Raw genomic sequence first — 21,659 nt, 5'->3', positions numbered from 1 at the left:
TATTTGGGCACCATTTGCGTTTATGATTCGGGTATTATTTACCTCCGTGAACTGAGTTTGGTTTGATGTTTGGTATGACGATTGGTGTTGGTTGGAGGGTAAGGGTTAGTTCTTATCCTTAGGTTGAGGTCTAATTGGTCTCTTTACTTGATTCTTGAGTTATCTCGTATCTTGTTGTTATTGGTTATTCTTGGATATATTCTTGTTGATCGTTTCTTATGAGTATTCTGTTGAATTCTTGATTCTGTTGATATCTTTTGCCTTGTGCAATTATGTTGAGTATTTGTATTGTTGAGAAGTCTTGGTTTATCCTTTATTCAGCATGTTATTGTTGAGTATCCGATTTCAAGTATTGAACAGTTCGTTGGTGTTTATATTCTATATGGGTGTGTAAACCTTGTTACAACTTATTATATATCTATATTTCCTTGCGGGTGTGAGTGGTGGTTGCTTAGCAGTCTTTTGCTAATGGTTTCTTGTATGTTTTCCAGGAATGCAATAACTCTAAGCGAGAGCGCGCTAGAGCTTATCTATATGAGGCAGCTTAGACATAGTTATGTTGTTTTAGACTTGTGTTTGGGCTTGTGTGCCAATGTTGAGACTATATGTACTCTTGTTTAGCTTTCGATGTTTTGACAGTAGTTGAGGATTTTATCTATGCAGTTCAGTTCTTTTGGTTAGCCTGTGCATCTAGGCTGTACTTTTCTTACCTAGATGTGGCATGATACCCCTTTAGGTTTTTAATCACTTCCGCTATGTATGTTTGATAGTTGAGATAGGCAGCTTTTGCGTTAAAGTTTAGCTGTCTCAGCTTGTGAAAAGTTGGGGTGTCACACTACTACTCACCTTCGTTCACACATAACATATTCTTAGTAGGCCTAATCTTAGCACACAATTTTTTTAGGCACATAACAAGTAGATCGACTCTACGCACCTGAGTTAAAGAACTCTGGATAACGTTCTATCATAACGCTTTCTAATTCCCACGTAGCTTCCTCTGGGCTGTGATTCGACCATTGGACTTTGATCATTTTGACTGATTTCCTCCTTNTTGATCCTTTGTGTATTGATGTTATGGATATTTATTGGCATGGATTCCTTGTTTATTTGGCTTCTGGGAGTTATAATCTGAGTAATCTGATCCTATGTTTGTATTCTGATCTGAACATTTCGTATTCTGCCTGAGTCTGTGATTTGAGGTTGGGTTTGCCCTTGCGGAGTACCCCAGCGGTATAATGTGTCCCGCTGGAGTCTTTCGTAAGTGGCTCACAGTGAGGGTTGGCGGAGGAAGGTGGTCCGCTGAGGTGATCCGCCTCCTCCTTGCGGAGGGGTGCGGCAGAGGACGGTGACCCGCTGGGTTGTTCCGTTAGTTCTGCTGGGAGTTCTATTCCAGTGAGCTATTCTGTGGTCTGTTTGTTTGGTTTTTTCCCCGTTTGTTCTGAATCTTGTTGCAGTATTTTGTTGGGTATTTTACCAAGTCTTTAGAGTATTTATTCCTACCTCTTGGTCCATCTTTTGAATCTCTTGCTTTGTTGAATCCTTGATTGTATTATCTGGGAGTTGGGTTTTGTTCATATCTGAGATGAACACTCTGAGTGGTTGTTTTGGACTGAGGTTGATGCTGGATATGGTTGATGAATCTCTGAGTATCTTTGTGTATTCTTGAGGCTTTAATTGCCATTTGTGTATATGGGCATCACTTGCCATTTGTGTATATGAGCATTATTTGCCATTTGTGTATCGGCACCATTTGCCACTTTGGTAGTTTAGGAATATTTACCTCTATGTATTCGGGCACGACTTGCCTTCGTGTATTTGGGCACCATTTGCGTTTATGATTCGGGTATTATTTACCTCCGTGAACTGAGTTTGGTTTGATGTTTGGTATGACGATTGGTGTTGGTTGGAGGGTAAGGGTTAGTTCTTATCCTTAGGTTGAGGTCTAATTGGTCTCTTTACTTGATTCTTGAGTTATCTCGTATCTTGTTGTTATTGGTTATTCTTGGATATATTCTTGTTGATCGTTTCTTATGAGTATTCTGTTGAATTCTTGATTCTGTTGATATCTTTTGCCTTGTGCAATTATGTTGAGTATTTGTATTGTTGAGAAGTCTTGGTTTATCCTTTATTCAGCATGTTATTGTTGAGTATCCGATTTCAAGTATTGAACAGTTCGTTGGTGTTTATATTCTATATGGGTGTGTAAACCTTGTTACAACTTATTATATATCTATATTTCCTTGCGGGTGTGAGTGGTGGTTGCTTAGCAGTCTTTTGCTAATGGTTTCTTGTATGTTTTCCAGGAATGCAATAACTCTAAGCGAGAGCGCGCTAGAGCTTATCTATATGAGGCAGCTTAGACATAGTTATGTTGTTTTAGACTTGTGTTTGGGCTTGTGTGCCAATGTTGAGACTATATGTACTCTTGTTTAGCTTTCGATGTTTTGACAGTAGTTGAGGATTTTATCTATGCAGTTCAGTTCTTTTGGTTAGCCTGTGCATCTAGGCTGTACTTTTCTTACCTAGATGTGGCATGATACCCCTTTAGGTTTTTAATCACTTCCGCTATGTATGTTTGATAGTTGAGATAGGCAGCTTTTGCGTTAAAGTTTAGCTGTCTCAGCTTGTGAAAAGTTGGGGTGTCACACTACTACTCACCTTCGTTCACACATAACATATTCTTAGTAGGCCTAATCTTAGCACACAATTTTTTTAGGCACATAACAAGTAGATCGACTCTACGCACCTGAGTTAAAGAACTCTGGATAACGTTCTATCATAACGCTTTCTAATTCCCACGTAGCTTCCTCTGGGCTGTGATTCGACCATTGGACTTTGATCATTTTGACTGATTGGCTGTGATTCGACCATTGGACTTTGATCATTTTGACTGATTTCCTCCTTGTATCTCGGGTTTTATTGATCATTTTGACTGATTTCCTCCTTGTATCTCGGGTTTTAGTGATCATTTTGACTGATTTCCTCCTTGTATCTCGGGTTTTAGAGATCATTTTGACTGATTTCCTCCTTGTATCTCGGGTTTTAGAATCCAAGATTCGAATTGGCGTTTCTTCGTATACCAACGAATCATCGATCTCCAATTCCTCAGGTTCTAATACATGGGATGCATCAGGTACATACCGCTTAAGTTGAGAAACATGAAATACGTTATGTACCTTATCAAGCTCAATCGGTAGGGCCAGTCGAAAGGCTAAATTTCCTATCCTTTCCAAAATTTCATAAGGTCCTATATAATGAGGACTCAACTTTCCTTTCTTTCCAAATCTTCTGACTCCTTTAGTGGGTGAGACTTTCAGTAATACCTTCTTCCCAACCTGATATTCTGTGAATTGTCGCTTCAAATCGGCATACGACTTTTGTCGATCTTGCGCGACCTTCATCCTTTCTCGAATTACCTTGATTGCCTCAGTAGTCTCTTGTAGGTACTGAGGTCCAAGTATAACAACATCGCTCTTGTCACTCCAACACAGAGGACTTCGACATTTCCGCCCATACAATGCCTCATAAGGAGCCATTCCTATACTCGCATGGTAGTTGTTGTTATAAGAAAATTCTATTAGGTCCAACTGCTCGTCCCATGAACCCTGAAATTCAAGCACACAACCTCTGAGCATATCTTCCAACGTTTGTATTGTTCGCTCCGTTTGGCCATCAGTGGCAGGGTGAAAAGCTGTACTTAATTTGAGCTGGGTGCCCATCGCCATTTGCAACGCTTCCCAAAAACGTGACAGAAATCGTGAGTCTCTGTCCGAAACGATATCTTGCGCCACTCCGTGATATTTAACCACGTGTTTAATATAGGCTCTCGCCAACTTTTCCACTGACCACGTTTTGTTCATTGGAATGAACCTCGCTGTTTTGGTCAGTCGATCGACAATGACCCACACTTGATCCTTTCCAAACTTGGTTCTAGGCAATCCTCCCACAAAATCCATAGAGATTGAGTCCCATTTCCACTGCGGAATCTCTAATGGCTGCAGTAATCCCTTTGGTTTACTTCTTTCCGCCTTGACGTTTTGACAGTTCAAACATCTAGCCACAAATTCAGCTACATCCTTCTTCATGCCCGACCACCAGAAGTTTTGTTTCAAATCCTTATACAATTTATCCCCACCAGGATGAACTGAATAGGGTGTGTAATGACCTTCCTTCATTAATTGCTCCATTATCTTCTTACACCCTTTAGGTATTATCCACCTACCTTGGAATCTTACACTCCCATTTGGGTGTAATTCAAATGGACCATGTTTTCCATTAACCATCTTTTCCATGATACTCCCTACCCAATTGTCCTCTTCTTGTGCTTGTTTGATTTCCTCAAACAGGGTTGGAGTGGGCGACATGCAATATAATTTCATTTCTTGTTCCACCTGACCACACATCTTTATTTCCAGATTGAGTCATTGAAAATCCTTGCATAATTGCTCGGGTAATATCCAAAGAGCATGATTTGTTTTCCAACTCAAGGCATCAGCTACCTTGTTTGCTTTGCCCTCTTGGTATTGAATTTCCAAGTCATAATCTTTAATCAACTCCAACCATCTCCTTTGCCTTAAAACTCTTGTGGTCCGTATAAATTTTGCATGAGACTCCATAGAGGTAGTGTCGCCAAATTTTGAGAGCGAATACCACGGCTGCTAGTTCTAAGTCATGTGTCGGGTAGTTAGCTTCATGAGGTTTTAATTGACGAGAAGCATAAGCTATTACCCTTCCATCTTGCATCAAGACGCATCCTAGTCCTTTGTGAGACGCATCAGTGTACAACTCATAACCTTCCGTTCCAACAGGTAGGGTCAACACTGGAGCAGTTGTCAACCTCTTCTTAAGTTCCTGGAATGCCTGCTCGCATTCTTCGCTCCAACTATACTTGGTCGTCTTTTTGAGCAGGTTGGTCAACGGTTTTGCTATCTTCGAGAAATCCTGAAGAAATCTTCGGTAATAACCCGCCAAACCTAAGAAACTACGGACCTTCGTAACTGATTTGGGTATTTCCCATTCGATTATAGCTCGTATCTTGGCTGGGTCTACCGCTATTCCTTCCTTGGTGATTACGTGTCCAAGAAATGCGACTTCTCTCTTCCAAAATTCGCATTTTGACAATTTTGCGAAAAGTTTCTTCTCTCTTAGTGTCTGCAACACTGTCCTGAGATGTTCTTCGTGTTCCTCCGGTGTCTTAGAGTAGACCAAGATGTCATCTATGAAGGCGACGACGAATTTATCTAGATACGGAAGGAAAATTCGGTTCATCAAGTCCATAAAAGTTCTTGGGGCGTTAGTCACTCCAAATGGCATGACCGTGAATTCATAGTGCCCGTATCTCGTCCGAAATGCCGTTTTAGGCACATCCTCCTTCACGACTCGCACTTGGTGATACCCTGACCGTAAGTCAATCTTCGAGAATACGCCTGCTCCTTTCAACTGATCAAATAGATCATCGATCCTGGGCAACGGGTACTTGTTCTTTACTGTGACTCGATTGAGTTCCCTATAATCGACGCACAGTCTAAGTTCCCTATAATCAATGCACCCCAAGGCGATACGCTTGGCCTAATAAATCCCTTCTATAATAATTCCGCCAATTGTGCCTTCAGCTCCTCCATCTCTTTAGGTGCCATTCGATAAGGCGCTTTCGAGATAGGTGAGGTTCCTGGTACGAGGTTGATGGTGAATTCCACTTCCCTTTCCGGCGGCATTTCCGTGAGATCGTCGGGGAATACATTAGGAAATTCGCGTACAACTGGGATTCGATCAATCTCAAGTTCTTCTACTTCGGCATCTTGCACCAAACACAAATACACTTCGCATCCCTGGTGCACGAACTTATTCAATTTCTGCGTCGTCAACAACCTTGACTCGGGTTGCTTGCTAATTCCTCGGTAGGATATTCTCCTTCCCTTTGGTCCTCGTAGGACAACCTTTCGCTCATTACACACGATTCCAGCTTTATACTTATCCAACCAATCCATCCCGAGTTCTACATCGATGCCCTCAAGTTCAAAACGAACGAGGTTTCCGGGACAGTTAAATCCCGCTATTTCTATAGCAACATTGTCATAACTATCTCTACAGGCTACTACTACTCCCGAGGCCGTTGTGACATTTAGATCTAATCTAGCAGTAGGCCTTAACTTCAGTTTATCAGCAAATGCAGATGATATTATCGTCGTTACCAGCAGGCGCATTTCGTCTAGGCGGCATTTTCACTAGACGATAGTTCCACATTCATACCCGAGGTATAAAAGTTCTTAAGGAATTAGCTAGTTAGGCAGTCAGTATAGCACCTACTAAAGTCCATTATGACACTTCCTAACATTCACTTTATTATACCCTCTAAGCAAAGGTTTCAATCATAGCATAATGATAATTAATGCATTACGCTAGCAAGCTTACTCACAATAATCCTAAGCAATCACATGCAGGAAATCACAAGTATTGATCATACTATTCAACAACCAGAATCGTGAGATTCTGTAGAGTAGAAGTGAAATACCCCCTTCTTACGCTACCTGGCTTCCGTTCCAGCTCTGCTCCGTAGCTTATACTCATCAAGCTGTAACAACGACTCAGGTCGATCCTAACGAACCTAAGCTGACTTCGAAACTTGGTTAACTCGAAACTAGAGCTGACTCGAAAAGAGGTCTGACTTAGGATTCTGACTCGAAACAAGGCTCTGATACCAACTTGTAACACCCCGGCTCGGCTATACCGTACATCCGGAGTAGTTACCGCCACATCTAGACTGAACTCAATCAAATCCAGATAGAGTTCACCCTAGATGCACAAGCTGAAGACAAGGAAACTGTTTCACATCGTCATTACCCGTCATAACTTCATATATATATATATTAGCAGCAAAAAGGTAGTTATACTAGCTACAAATATGTACAAGAGTTTCTTACGGCCTATTAGAACAAGAGTTTGGGCTATTCCCGACCTTACTAGCCAACTTGGAACTACCATGGCTACAAAAAGATATTTACACAAAAAGGTCAGCTTTGACTTCTCCCCTGAGACACAACCTACTCTAGTGGGCGGTACATTGGGCCGGTATACATTCCCCAAACAAGGTGCCACTCACCCTCAAACCAGGTGATATGATCCAGGAAGTTACATGGGGTGTTTACCATCATCCACTCGTCAAAACAATCCGGAGGACTAGGGTCCCACGGATAAGGGCAGTGAACAACGAACTCGAGAGGGTCGCTCTCCTCTAAAACCTCGATGGGGTAGAACCCATAACTCGCCTGAATAGCATCAATGAAACTCAATGGACTACTGGGAGCAGGAATAGGATCAGGAGCATAAGCCGGAGCTCGAGGGTCAGGAGCGAAGCCGGGAGTATACGGGTCGTCACCCGCTAGATACTGCACATAATCATCATAATCTATTATGGGGAACATGAACTCTGATGAACCACCAGAGTTCCCTAGGCTGCAAGAGCCCACACTAGACTGCATCTGATAAGGGACACAATGAAGTGTAGTTAGCACGACGGCTAAGCAAGGAAATCCATTGTCACTCAAAAGTAAACAAAGGTTTTGAAAATATAATAATTTGAAAGCTGTAAAGTTTTACCCATGAGTTGAAAATCTGCCTGCAACCAGATTATTAACAGTAGAAAATAAAGTAGAGTATATGACTTGAATCAACATGTAAAACTTTACTCAATTAAAGATAATGGCATAGCTGCCACTCAAAATCACTTTTCCGACTTTCAGACAGGTTTGCAAAACTTTTGACTTCCAGGAATTTTCATCATTTTTATCTCAAAAGAGAGAGAGTTCAACAGCACCTTTCAGTGCTCAAAATTCGTCACATTTCGTTCTTCAGCATAGTTACGGAGTAACTAAATTTTCATAGTTAAAATTCACTTAGTTTCCCCGTGGGTAAGCGTGAGGCCTTTTTAGAGTGTTTTCTTAACTCCCTTTCTCCAACCCCGGGCCATGGCATTTAAACCCTCGCGTAGGTCAACCGTGTCAACAACCTCGGGCCACGACATTCAAGCCTCTCGTAGGTCAATCATCTCAACAACCTCGGGCCATGGCATTCAAGCCCTCCCGTAGGTCAATCTCGTAAACAATCGCTAGGCTATGACAATTAAGCCCTCCCGTGGGTTAATCAAGTCCTCCACAACTTATCCAGAAACTAAGGTTTTCAAAACATTCTTTCTTTCCTGGATTCAAATAGCATTTTCACATAATGTCTCAAAACGATTATTTCTTTCAAAATATGTTTCCAAAATATTCACATTTGCCAATGGCTTTTCAACACAAATTTCTCAAGTGACAAGAGTCATACTTGTTCCTTAAAAACAAGATTTTTTACTTCCAAATTGATGTACATAACTTCTAAAACAATATTTGTTCTTTCAAAAATTGAACTTAGTTGCCCGTAGGCCTTTCAAACATTATATCATTCAGGAGCAAAAATTACGGAAGAAAAATTCAATCGAAAACAGATCCGCGCACCGTAGATGCGCGGATGTCCGCACCACTGGATGCACGGCGAACGCGCGTCCGGCCGTTCTGCCTGGCTCCGTGCCTACTGGACGTGCAGTGGACGCGCTGTGGACGTGCGTCTAGGGTCACATCCCTGAAATTCTGCCAGTTTTGGGCAGTGAAAACAGTGTGGTAACAACTTGATTTTCCAATATTTTCATAAATATAAGCCTATATGGACATAAATATAACATATACATGCATATACTAGCTATGAACATGTATACAAAAATTACCAAAATTCAAAGAGTAGTCTCATGAGCTAACTAAGAAATCCTCAAGCTTAACACATAATTTCCACGTAAAACTCCTAGTCTCATAATTCACTAGCAATTGTCCATTTTCAAGTGACTAAACCGACTTAAGGGATTCCTTACCTTTCAAGTAGCTTTTAACACCGTAGAAAATGTTGTGATCCTTCTGTAACACCCCGTAAATTCGTTCAAGCCTTGAGACCGGTAATCGTTTCCGTCGGATGATTTATTTGATTTAATTCGGCTAGTCTTTCCAATTCATATATATAGATATATATATTTCTTGAACCCGAAATTAATTATTTTATTCAAAAGCCCAATTCTTGATTTAATTCTTGTAAGGGATTTATTCTAATTTGGATCCTTACAATTCTTATAAGTAAGAGTATTTATATAATCGCCCAATCCCTTATGCTAGTATGTATATATTGTCTCTAAGACATTTAATTCCTAATATTATGGGCTTTCTCCTTATTCTATGTATTCATCTATTTAAGAGATGAATCATTTGACCCAATAATTATTCTTGTACATAGAATTGTTATATATAAAGATTGGAGCCCATTCCTTATTAAATCTTCCACCCTAATATATATACATATATGTATATATGTAGTATGGTATATATATTCAAGACTTAGCATTTTCTAGAGATTTCCACTCTCTCTCTTCCCTACTCATTCTTCACGCCATTTCCATCTTCTTCTCCTTCAAAGATTGGCCTTCATTTCATCTTCAATATTCAAGTCAAGATTGCTCTTTTAGGATTGTTGAGGCTTGGGTAAGTGTCTATTTCTAGGAATACACCTTGCATCATGTTGTTTTCATAATCTTTATACAAGTTCTTATGTTATTCTTTTGGGGATCTTTTGGGAAAAGATGATCAAGCTGGAGGTGAAGCTTTGTGAAGAGGTTTGAGAGTTCTTGGGTGGAGTCTGCTTCAAGAGGTAACCATCATGTCCACTAAAACCTATTTTTACACTCTCAATCTATGATATTATTTGGTGTGTTTGAATCCTGATAATTTCTTTGCTGTAAGCCTATTTGTTGTTGTTTGTGAGGTTATCTTTGATGGATTATGAACTTGTGTTCTTGATCCTTTGTGTATCGATGTTTATGGATATTTATTGGTATGGATTCCTTGTTTATTTGGTTTCTGGAAGTTATAATCTGAGTAATATGATTCTATTTCTTGTATTCTGATATGAACATTGCGTTTTCTGTCTGAGTCTGTGATCTGAGGTTGGGTTTGCCCTTACGGAGTACCCCAGCGGTATAATGTGTCCCGCTGGAGTCTTCCGTAAGTGGCTCACGGTGAGGGTTGGCGGAAGAGGGTGGTCCGTTGAGGTGTTCCGCCTTCTCCTTGCGGAGGGGTGCGGCGGAGGGCAGTGTTCCGTTGGGTTGTTCCGTCAGGCTGCTGGGAGTTCTGTTCCAGTGAGCTATTCTGTGATCTGTTTGTTTGGTTGTTTCCCCTTTTGTTCTGAATCTTGTTGGAGTATTTTGTTGGGTATTTTACCATGTCTTTGGAGTATTTATTCCTACCTCTTGGTCCATCTTTTGAATCTCTTGCTTTGTTGAATCCTTGATTACACTCTGAGTGGTTGTCCTTGGGCTGAGGTTGAGGTTGGATATGGAGGGTGAATCCTTGAGTATCTTTGTGTATTCTTGAGGCTTTAATTGCCATTTGTGTATATGGGCACTATTTGCCATTTGTGTATATGGGCACTAATTGCCATTTGTGTATATCGGCACTATTTGCCACTTCGGTAGTTGAGGAATATTTGCCTCTATGTATTCGGGCACGAATTGCCTTCGTGTATTTGTTGCCTCTATGTATTCGGGCACGAATTGCCTTCGTGTATTTGGGCCCTCTATGTATTCGGGCACGAATTGCCTTCGTGTATTTGGGCACCATTTGCCTTTGGGCACGAATTGCCTTCGTGTATTTGGGCACCATTTGCCTTTATGCACGAATTGCCTTCGTGTATTTGGGCACCATTTGCCTTTATGGTTCGGGTATTATTTACCTCCGTGAACTGAGTTTGGTTTGATGTTTGGTATGAGGATTGGTGTTGGTTGGAGGGTAAGGGTTGGTCTTATCCTTAGGTTGAGGTCTATTTGGTCTCTTTACTTGATTCTTGAGTTATCTCGTATCTCGTTTGTTGTTGGTTATTCTTGGATATATTCTTGTTGATCGTTCCTTATGAGTATTCTGTTGAATTCTTGATTCTGTTGATATCTTGCTATCTTGTGAAATCCAATTGAATATTTGTATTGTTGAGAAGTCTTGGTTTATCCTTTATTCAGCATGTTATTGTTGAGTATCCGATTTCAAGTATTGAACAGTTCGTTGGTGTTTATATTCTATATGGGTGTGTAAACCTATTTACAACTTATTATATATCTATATTTCTTTGCGGGTGTGAGTGGTGGTTGCTTAGCAGTCTTTTGCTAATGGTTTCTTGTATGTTTTCCAGGAATGCAATAAGTCTAAGCGAGAGCGCGCTATAGATTATCTATATGAGGCAGCTTAGACATAGTTTTGTTGTTTTAGACTCGTGTTTTGGGCCTGTGTGCCAATGGTGAGACTATATGTACTCTTGTTTAGATTTCAGATGTTTTAGACGTGTTTGAGGATTTGTTATCTATGCAGTTCAGTTCTTTTGGTTAGCCTGTGCATCTAGGCCGTGTTTTTCTTACCTAGATGTGGCATGATACCCCTTTAGGTTTTTAATCGCTTCCGCTATGTATGTTGATAGTTGAGATATGCAATTTTTGCATTAAAGTTTAGCTATCTCGGCTTGTGAAAAGTTGGGGTGTCACACCTTTCCTCCAAATTTCCACCGAAGACCCTAAGTAATTTATACCATAATAACAACATTTTCAAGAATTCTTAGCTTAAAATTAAGTTCTAGGAAAGAATTCTATTCTTTTTACCGAATAAAAATCAAAGTGTTACCTAGTATGGAAGAACTTGTGAAGGAATTGGCTATGGAGTTTCTTGAACACAAGGTGAAGATGAAATTTTTCCTTCCTCTTTTTCTCTCTAATTTTTTGGCCACAAGGGGTAGAAATGGGGTAGCTTGGAGATTAAGTTACTAGCTAACAAGACTTATCCCATACTCATCTTTGATAATTAATTATTTATTACCATATGGTAAATAAATGTGACACTTGTCACAATTCTATGGTAAGTATGGTGAATCTTAGAGAATAAGCCTTGCCTTGACAGTTAGGGGTTAAATCAGATAAAAGTTCGGAGAAATATAATTTAATTCGGGAAAATTTCAATACCAAAATTATTCTAAAAATAATCCCGTCATTAACCACTACAATCGGACAATTTTCGGTATATCGCGAAATACAGCGATACGAATGTTCGTAATAAATTCACTCTTACAGTTCATCTAATTTCAACTGAACTAAGTAGGAAGTTCATGCTTAATCGTATCATGCTTAATCCATTTCCTAGGGAAATTCGAACTGTATATACATCCTTAAAATTTTTACGGTTCGTGACCGGCACATATGATCGTAGCTTATTAATAACTATTCTTACTTATAAAAATCCTTTTCAATTATTGAGAGATCATCTCATGAATATCATAGCCTGAAGAAATATTTTTCGAACCCTAGACTTATCGGAATAGGTGAGGGGTTACAGATAAGGTATAGGAACTAGAGGGCGTTTTATTGCCAATACTATCTAGGAAGGTTCCTAACCTTGTGCCACATACGAATGTCTTAAATATGCTTTGGAAGTTACACTTTGCACAAATTTGCACAATTTGACCCAAAATTGAAAATTTTTATGTGTGCTTGCATGTTCTTCACCTTGTATTTTGTTTGGACCTTAGTCAAGGATCTCTCGAAGTGGGAGTGTGAACCCTGAAAAACTTAGACTTCCGTATTCTAGGTCTAAGATTGTAAAAGAGTCTTCCAACTATTAAATCCAATTACTAGATTTGTTAGATGACCTTTAACTATTTACTAATCTAGTGCAATGAAAAGAACAAGGAGTATTAAGTAGATAATGTGCAAAAGGATAATAAAGCAGTAAGAACACCAAGAATTGGTAACCCAGTTCGGAATCTCAATTCCTACATCTGGGGGGTATCACTCTGATTGCCCAACTCTTCATTGATCAATTCTGAAAATGTACCACAAGTTTACAGTAGAGAATCACGCGGCAACTCTAGAAATCTTCATCATCACCATTTTAGAGTTCAGCCTTGAAGAGTTGAAGAATACTTGATCTCCCGATCTTCTTGAATTGAGGCTCCCCCTCAATCATAGCGCAACTGGCTTTCAGAGTGATTGCTTGCCCAAAACTTCATGAAGAAGATGCATCTTGAATCAAAGGTAAGCTTTGTCAAGATTTCTTGTTATCACATATGAGGAAGCTTTCACGTTCAGATCTTTGGTATGCTCTGGAATGATCACCGATCACTGGAAATTTTCCTCATATATATCTTGTCCAGATTCGGTTAAGTTTGAAGCCTTCGTAACTGACTCTGATTCCTCTTCTTGTCTTCCTTGTCTTGGTTCAGTGTTTCGTTCAGCAATCTGTCTTTAAAGCCTTCTGACCCTTTTGCTGAAATATAGGAAACCTAATACATCATAAGAGAACCTGTTTTTGAACTATCTGCTGAACTAACAAAATTGTCACAAAAACTTGTTACAACTTAGGGAGTTTCACAAATATTTTTCTTTTTAGCAATTTTATTAACAATCTCCCCCTTTGTAGCAAGTTTCTTGGCAATTCACAACAATCTTCCTAAAACATCAGAGATAGTTAAAAACAGCGTTCATTCAAAACATAGTCCCAAAAAAAAACAGAATTAAACAACCAACAAAATATGAAGATGATTATATCATCATACAAAACAAAAGGACCATAAACTAACATGAGACCCTATTACAAATAATCCATTCGAGCAGTGGGGTCTTCAAACTATCTTCTTCATAAAAAAAATAAAAAAAACAGTAACCAAGTAACCATAGTAACAAATGTTTAGAAGGTTGTTCCTAATCCCCCTATTGCCAGGAACTTGTGAATCTGTAGCCACAAGTAGAAAAGGCAACCCAAGTATTAGAAAAGAATCAATCAGATTCTGAGGACTCATCCTCCTGGCCGTTTGCAGTGGAATCAGCTTCAGGTGCAGTGGAGTCAGCTTCATGTGCAGTAGATGGATCAGTGGGTGTTTTAGTGACAGCAGCAGTCATCTCTTGGTCTCTCAATCTCAATTGTTCACGTAACTGCATCTCAATTGTTCTCTTTGCAACAAGTATCTGTATGATCGTGTTAAGATCTCTGATGCTTTTGTCAAGGTGCTGGGCTGTGAGTTTGCTGGTAAATGGTGCATCAAGGTTCAGAGCTCGGGCTGAGCTACTTGCATGTTCTGGAAAGATGTCAAGCACATAACTTCCTTGTTTGAGTCTAGCATAAATTGTTCTAACTTGTGGTGCTTCCATAGGCTCATTTGGTTCTGGTTTGAACCCTTGTGTGCGTAGAACTCCATAAATTGTGCAGGGAAAAGGCAGCTTTACTTTGCTTTCCTTAGACTCTGGTTTCCTGAAAGATGTCACATGTTTGAAGATAATGTCACCTAAGTCGACATGAATACCTTTGCCTATCTTGTAGATCAAGGTGGCCATAAGAAAGTTTAATCCTCCTCGGTGTTCATTCGGCATCCAATTTGTCATGGCTAGTTTGTGCAGAATAGCATACTTTGTTATGAGAGATTTGGCTGGCAACATGTTGGTTTCAACAGGCCAATAGCTATATGTTCCTCCTGTAATGACCTTTGTGATTGTATTTGCACCAATAACAGGGTCCTCAATGTCACTTGCATCTATGCCCAGATACAGATTGATGGTACGTGTGTCAAAATTGTATTCGTTTCCTCTCAGCCAAACACGTCCATAAACTTGTGAGCCAGCCTCCTTGATAGTCTTTAGAAGGTTTGCATAAAATTCTTTTATGGCAATAGGTGGATAGCTCGTTTGAGTTGTTACAGACTTGACAAGGTTTAACTTCTCAAACACTGGCATGAGTTGGCACTGAGACTTGAACTTTTCAACATCAAGATACCTTTCGCTCAGGATTTTCCTTTTGTTTGTTGAGTCCCATCTTGCAGCATACTCATCAGATAAGAATTGAGGGGTGATTACTTTAAGAGGTGTTACGGCAGAGACATCCGGCTGGCTTTCAGATTGCTGAGTTCGAGTGGTGTTCTTCTTTCTCTTCTTACTAGCAGTGGTTTCCACAGGGACAGGTTGTTCAGCAATTGGCTATTTTCTCTTGGTTTTTCGTGCTGGTGAGGGGGTTTCCTTCTCCTGTTGTGCTGTGGATGACCTGGTTTTTCGCCTTGTGACAGGGGCGGAAAAGACTTGAATTTTTGCCACAGGATTTTTGTCCACTTGTTCTTTTTGTATCTTCTTCTTTCCTTTAGCCTTTTCTTGGTTCTTCTTCACTTGGGACAAAGGCAGATTGTCTTCTTCATCAATCGATTCTGCAACTTGTAATTCTGGAGGATTTCCTGTTTCAAACTCAAAGTCTAATGGAGAATCATCAATGGGGTTGGTAGGTGTTGTTTCAGGATTTGGTTCAGATTGAGGTTCAAATCTAGTTTCATCAGTATGAGAGTTTTCTGACTGGATGGGGAGAGGATTTTCAGGATTTTGATGCTCAGGGATTTCTGCTTGTGTGGTTTGTGGTGATGGTAGAGACAGAATTTGATCTTGTGTGGGTTTTGTGCTTTGTAGGATATTCAGGGGAATAGACAGTCTATTTGTGAGAGAGGTTGATCTTATGTGTTCATCCATGATGTTAAACAAGTTGAGTTTGGTGAAAAGGGAAGCAGGAGGTTCAAGTTGATGAGGACCATATACTACAGCAGACTCTGGGTTGACATTATCAGGCACGGGTAGATTTTTATCAGGAACAGACAATTTTTCATGTTCATCATCTATTGGTTCTTGTTTTACAGAGACTAAGGGCATAGGTTTTTCTACAGTGACATTTTCTGGATTAATTTCATCCTCAGTATCTGATAGAACAATTATATCCTGAAAAAATGTTAAAGGCAGAAACTATGTTGTTCATGTATAGTTATTTGTTGAGAAAAAAAAAAAAGAAGAAAGGAAGGTGTTTCAGAATAAACCTCAGGATCCTTGGCCTTAGCTGTTTCTCCTTTCTCGAATGCAAGTGGTTTGAGAAACCCTTTCAGGTAGTCTAGTTGCTCTGCTCTCGAGTACCACGACCAGATTGGTTCTCCCCCGGGAGGTTTTATCTTGTTGTTGATTATCATGACCATCTCTCGGGATGCTTAATGTTGAATTTCAGAGGGATATTTGTTTGTGAGTCTGGAGAAATCAAAGTATTGGGTTTCGTCTTGATCCATTGTAGAGCTTCGCTTCAAGGTTCCTGATTTCATGTGAGGTTTGTGAGAGGGTTTGCAGCTTTGAGAGATTTGCGTGATCTTTGATTTCCCCTTACTGCAACTGGTTTTTCAAAGGTCGAAGGACTCCATGATGACCTGCTTTTTCGGGTCACGTGATGAGGCATGAGGGGAGTGGGAGTCATGCAGATTTGACAGTTGTCATTTCCGTAATTAATGCTATAGCAGTTTGGTCAGTCGGGTGCACTGTTCTTCAAGGATTATATGCTTATCAAGACAGATGTTAGTGTAGTGCGAGAAAAAAAAATAGAACAAAGAAGAATTTTGAGAGAAATAACCTGTGATAAGGACGAAGGGGTGTCCCACTTACTGTACTAGTTCGGTGGACCATTACACATACCAAGTTCTGATTTTAGGATGTTGAATCTGATCGGATCCAGTGCCTTTGTAAATATGTCTCCCAGTTGTTTGTATGTTGGTATGTAGTGCAACTTAATGTCTCCACTTTCCACAAGATCCCTGATGAAATGATGTCTGATATCTATATGCTTAGTGCGGGAATGCTAGACAGGATTTTTTGCAATATTGATAGCACTGGTGTTGTCGCAGTGAAGATCAGCACTACTGAACTTTAGTCCATAATCGTTCAGCATCTGTTTCATCCATATGAGTTGAGTGCAGCAACTCCCAGCAGCTATGTATTCAGCTTCTGCAGTGGACAATGAGATGGAGTTTTGCTTCTTGCTGAACCATGAGACAAGGTTTTTGCCCAAGAAAAAACACCCTCCTGATGTACTTTTTCTGTCCTCCAGATTTCCTGCCCAGTCAGCATCACTGTATCCAAGTAGTTCAGTCCCTAAGTCACGCAAATACCATAGTCTATAGTTTACAGTCCCCTTAACATATTTGATTATTCTTTTGACTGCATTCAAATGTGCTTCCCTTGGGTTTGCTTCGAAGCGTGCACACAAACCTACACTGAACATTATATCAGGTCTGCTTGCCGTTAGGTACAGTAGACTACCAATCATACTTCGATAGAGTTTGCCTTCAACAGGTTTTGAGTTGGAGTCTTTTGATAGTTTTACCATGGTGGAAAGAGGCGTTTTAGCTTCCTTAGTAGAGTCAAGACCAAACCTTTTGACCAAGTTTTGGGCATATTTGGTCTGTGACAAAAACAGCCCTGTTTCCATCTGTTTTACCTGTAGACCCAATAAGCATGTCAATTCCACTATCATGCTCATCTCAAATTCATTTTCCATGACTTGAATAAACTCCTTAACATTTGTAGGGGATGTTGAGCCGAAAACAATACCGTCTACATAAACCTGGGCCACAGTTATGTGACCAGTGGTCTTTTTGACAAATAGTGTTTTATCTGCTCCACCGTGAATGTACCCATTTTTCAGGAGATATTGTGTGAGCCGTTCATACCATGCTCTTGGTGTCTGTTTCAGACCATAAAGGGCCTTTTTCAGTTTATAGACATAATTAGGATACTGTGGATTCTCAAATCCTTTTGGTTGAGCTACGAAGATTTCCTCATTGAGAAGTCCATTTAAAAAGGCGGTTTTTATGTCCATCTGGTTCAGTTGAAAGTTCGGAATGCAGGAGACGGCCAACAGTAATCTCACAGACTCTAGTCTGGCCACGGGTGCAAATGTTTCTTCATAGTCAATCCCTTCAATTTGTGAGTAACCTTGTGCCACCAGTCTGGCCTTATTTCTGGCCACATTTCCCTGTTCATCGGTTTTGTTTCGAAAAATCCACTTTGTGCCGACTATGTTTGCGTCTAAAGGACATGACACAAGATCCCGTACCTCATTTCTCTCAAATTGAGCAAGTTCATCCTGCATAGCCCTTATCCAGTCTTCATCTTGAAGTGCTTCTTTGTAATTCTTGGGTTCAAATTTTGATGTGTAACACGCGTACCCAGATAACTCAGCTAGACTGCCTCTTAGCATTCCTCTGGTTCGAACACCGGCCGTGGGTGTCCCCAATATGTTCTCAGCAGGATGATTTTTTTGAACATGTGTGGGAACTTGCTTTGACAGTGTAGATGGATGGTCATCTATGTTTGACTGTTGTTTAGTGGGTGGTTTTGAGTCCTCTGATTCCGATTCTAACTCAGATTTCTTGATCCCTTTTTCATCATCTGACTTTCTTTGGTATTGTTCAGTGTCTGGTTCGGAGTCATCTAGTTCAGGGTCTGACTCAGATTTCTTGACTCCTTTTTCATCACCTGTTTTTGTTTGGTTCTGTTTAAGATCAACAGCTGGTAAATAATCACCAACTATTTGCGGTTGATCATCCACAATTACATTGATAGATTCTTGGACAGTCTTGATACGTTTGTTGTAAACTCTATAAGCTCGGCTATTTGGTGAGTACCCCAAGAATATGCCTTCATCACTCTTTGGTTCAAATTTTCCAACCTTTTCTCTGTCATTTAGGATATAACATCTGCTGCCAAAAATGCGAAAGTACTTCAAATTTGGTTTCCTTCCTCGCCACAGCTCATATGGTGTATGCGACATCCCAGGTCTAAGATACACTTTGTTGATTATATGACAAGTTGTATGAACTGCCTCTGCCCAGAAGAACTGAGGAAGGTCTTTGCTATTTATCAAGACTCGAGCCATTTCTTGGATGGTTCTGTTTTTTCGCTCAACTACTCCATTTTGCTGGGGAGTTTTCGGGGCTGAGAATTCATGACTGGTTCCATTTTTGGAGCAGAAGGTCGAGAAGTCCAGATTTTCGAATTCCCTACCATGATCCGACCTAATCCTCGCTATTTTACCAATATGCAATCCGTTCTCTTTTTGCAGCTTCAAACACAGTTTCTCAAACTGTTCAAAGGTTTCTGACTTGTTTCTGAGGAACATTACCCAGCAAAAACGAGAGTAGTCATCAACACAGACAAAAATATACCTTTTACCTCCCAAACTTTCCACCTGTGTTGGTCCGATTAGGTCAATATGCAGAAGATCCAGACACGAAGAGGTTCCTATATGATTGAAATGTTTGTGTGGGATTCTGGTTTGCTTTCCCAGCTGGCAAGGGCCACATACACCAGTTTCCTTAACTTTGAACTTTGGTACCCCCATACACATTCATGACTTATGAGATGGTTCATATCTTGATAATTCATGTGCCCAAGTCTTTGATGCCAAAGATCTGTATTACTAGTGGTGGTGCTGCAACACAAAAGATTAGAAGACAAAATATAGCAATTGTCAGAGGATCTTATACCTTCCATAATAACTTTGTTCAGTTTGTCCTTAACAATGCATCGATCTTTCGTGAACCCTACATTCAACTTTTGGTCACACAACTGGCTGATGCTAATCAAATTTGCTTTAAGACCCTATACCAGTAGTACCTTCGATAGTGAGGGTAGTCCAGCTACATTGAGGATCCCAATACCCATGATGTCACCCTTAATTCCATCACCAAAGGTTACTTGTCCAGTATATGGAATCACATTCTTGAGAAATTCTTTACTGTCGGTCATATGCCTAGAACAACCACTGTCGAAATACCATTTTCCCTGTTCTTTTCCAAAAAGCATAGAATAACAAACTAGATCAGATTTTCTTACCCAAACTTGACGACTGACTGGAGTGATCCATTTCTTTTGAAATTTGTCAGTTCTCTGATCACTATAGAACCTATAACATTCCGGTCTTGTGTGGCCTTTCTTGTAGCAGTAATGACATGTTGGATTATATTTCCTCAAAATCTTCTGGTGGGTTTCAACATTTGTCCAAGTGCTAGTACCTGCAGGGACAAACTTAGTAGTGAAAGAATTTTGAGAGTTTCGAGTGTAGCCCAAACCATTTCGAATGTTGGGTGATCTTCCGAAGTCAAGGATTTGATTGAGAGTTGATGTTGTGTTCATCATTTCTAATTCTGCCGAGAGCTTCATCACTTTGGAGTTGGACTCTGCTAGTTCAGTGTTTCTTCAAGGATTCAATGTTCTTTTCAAGGAACTCATTTTTAGAATTTGTGGTTGTGTGAGTCTTCAAGAGAATATCCCATTTCTTGTACAATTTGATGTAGGATTGTTCAAGTTCTTCATAAGGTATTTTATCTACATCTTCATGATCTGAACTATTATCCAAGTCCGAATGAGATTCAGCAACAACTGCAGTGAATGCTACGAAGTTTCCTGATATTTCTTCATCTTCATCTTGAGCTTCCTCAGAACAATCTTCATCACTCTAGGTTGTTGCCTTCATGGATTTCTTTCTTTTGAGGTAAGTGGCACATTCCACCTGAATGTGTCTGAAACCTTCACATTCTCTGCACTGAATTCCTTTGTTCTTGTTCTTAACTTACCCTTGCTGCCATTGATTTTGTCGAGTCAAGTTTTTATTTTGACCGAACTGATTGATTTGACCAAAGTTCTTCTGTTGATTTGGATTTGATGATTTTCCGACGGTTCGGGATGAGTTAGACGAGGATGGAGTAGCACTGTTGGGTCTGTTTTGTTGATTCTTGCCTCCCCTGTTTCTCCGATTTATTTGTTTGAGAATCTTGGTGAAATTTCTTGTTATCATTGCCACAGATTCATCATCTAGTTCTTCACACTCTTCTTCTGAGTCACATTCTTCGGCAATAAACGCAACATTCTTACCCCTTTTTGAGTTGTTGTCTTGCGATAGTATATCCATTTCGTATGTCCTTAGATTGCTCATTAGTTCCGCAACAGATTTCGTTTCTCAACCTACACTTTCTTGAATTGCAGTGACTTTCATCCTGAAGCGTACAGGAAGGGATCGAAGAATCTTCCTGATCAGTTTGTCCGAGGAGAATGGTTCCCCCAATACGGCAGCTTCGTTCTTCAATTCTTGAACCCTAGCATTAAATTCGACGATGATTTCTTCATCTTTCATCCGTAATTCTTCAAATCTAGTGAGGACTTGCTGCATCTTGGTTTGTTTGACAGAGGAGTCTCCTTCATAAAGTTTTTCAAGAATTTCCCAGGCATGCTTTGCAGAGCTGCATCTAGCAATTAACCCGAATTGACCCTCATCAAGCAATCCAGTAATTGTGTTCAGTGCCTTGTTGTTATTGTCACTGTCGCTAATTTCTTCGGCGCTCCACTGTTCAACCGGAGCGAGAATTTCTGACTTATCTTCTTGAATCTTTTTGGGGTGAGTCCAGCCATGAGTGATGGCCTTCCACACATTCACTCCTTGTGCCTGAAGATAGATCTTGGTTCTCGCCTTCTAGTAGGCATAATTTGTACCAATCAATTGAGGAGGTCTTGCTTGCCCTTCCATATCTTCTTTAGGGCACACAGCAGCCAATCTTGAGAAGAAGGGTTAGTAACAAGGAAAACAAAGAGATTCAAAAGAGATTCAAAGGATCATTATCAAGGGAAAAGACCTTGAGGTTGTGCTCTAATACCAAGTGAAAAACTTAGACTTCCGTATTCTAGGTCTAAGATTGTAAAAGAGTCTTCCAACTATTAAATC

The 21,659-nt window shown here is 40.1% G+C and overlaps 2 protein-coding genes across 2 annotated transcripts; both read right to left on the bottom strand.

Annotated features, from left to right (window-relative positions):
- Positions 1-13,876: 13,876 nt before the first annotated feature.
- LOC116033236 lies at positions 13,877-16,092 on the bottom strand. Its single transcript, XM_031275992.1, has 3 exons — positions 15,940-16,092; positions 15,132-15,844; positions 13,877-15,026 (listed from the first exon to the last, which is right to left on the bottom strand). The coding sequence occupies exons 1-3, from the start codon at positions 16,090-16,092 to the stop codon at positions 13,877-13,879; spliced, it is 2,016 nt and encodes a 671-aa protein (XP_031131852.1).
- Positions 16,093-19,361: 3,269 nt separating this feature from the next.
- LOC116033235 lies at positions 19,362-20,852 on the bottom strand. Its single transcript, XM_031275990.1, has 4 exons — positions 20,681-20,852; positions 19,778-19,956; positions 19,559-19,726; positions 19,362-19,373 (listed from the first exon to the last, which is right to left on the bottom strand). The coding sequence occupies exons 1-4, from the start codon at positions 20,850-20,852 to the stop codon at positions 19,362-19,364; spliced, it is 531 nt and encodes a 176-aa protein (XP_031131850.1).
- Positions 20,853-21,659: the final 807 nt, after the last annotated feature.

The sequence above is a fragment of the Ipomoea triloba genome, chromosome 10 (assembly GCF_003576645.1).
Source record: "Ipomoea triloba cultivar NCNSP0323 chromosome 10, ASM357664v1".
In the NCBI taxonomy this organism is placed as follows: domain Eukaryota; kingdom Viridiplantae; phylum Streptophyta; class Magnoliopsida; order Solanales; family Convolvulaceae; genus Ipomoea; species Ipomoea triloba.
This window is presented reverse-complemented; position numbering and strand designations above follow the sequence as displayed.

Coding starts and splice junctions, on each gene's coding strand:
- LOC116033236 (XM_031275992.1), bottom strand. CDS start 16,092: ATGGTCATGATAATCAACAACAAGATAAAACCTCCCGGGGGAGAACCA. Junction 15,845..15,939: donor CTAAGGCCAAGGATCCTGAG/GTTTATTCTGAA, acceptor ACATTTTTTCAG/GATATAATTGTTCTATCAGA. Junction 15,027..15,131: donor GTCACAAGGCGAAAAACCAG/GTCATCCACAGC, acceptor AACCACTGCTAG/TAAGAAGAGAAAGAAGAACA.
- LOC116033235 (XM_031275990.1), bottom strand. CDS start 20,852: ATGGATATACTATCGCAAGACAACAACTCAAAAAGGGGTAAGAATGTT. Junction 19,957..20,680: donor AAATCGGAGAAACAGGGGAG/GCAAGAATCAAC, acceptor TTGTCCCTGCAG/GTACTAGCACTTGGACAAAT. Junction 19,727..19,777: donor CAGTCAGTCGTCAAGTTTGG/GTAAGAAAATCT, acceptor GGAAAAGAACAG/GGAAAATGGTATTTCGACAG.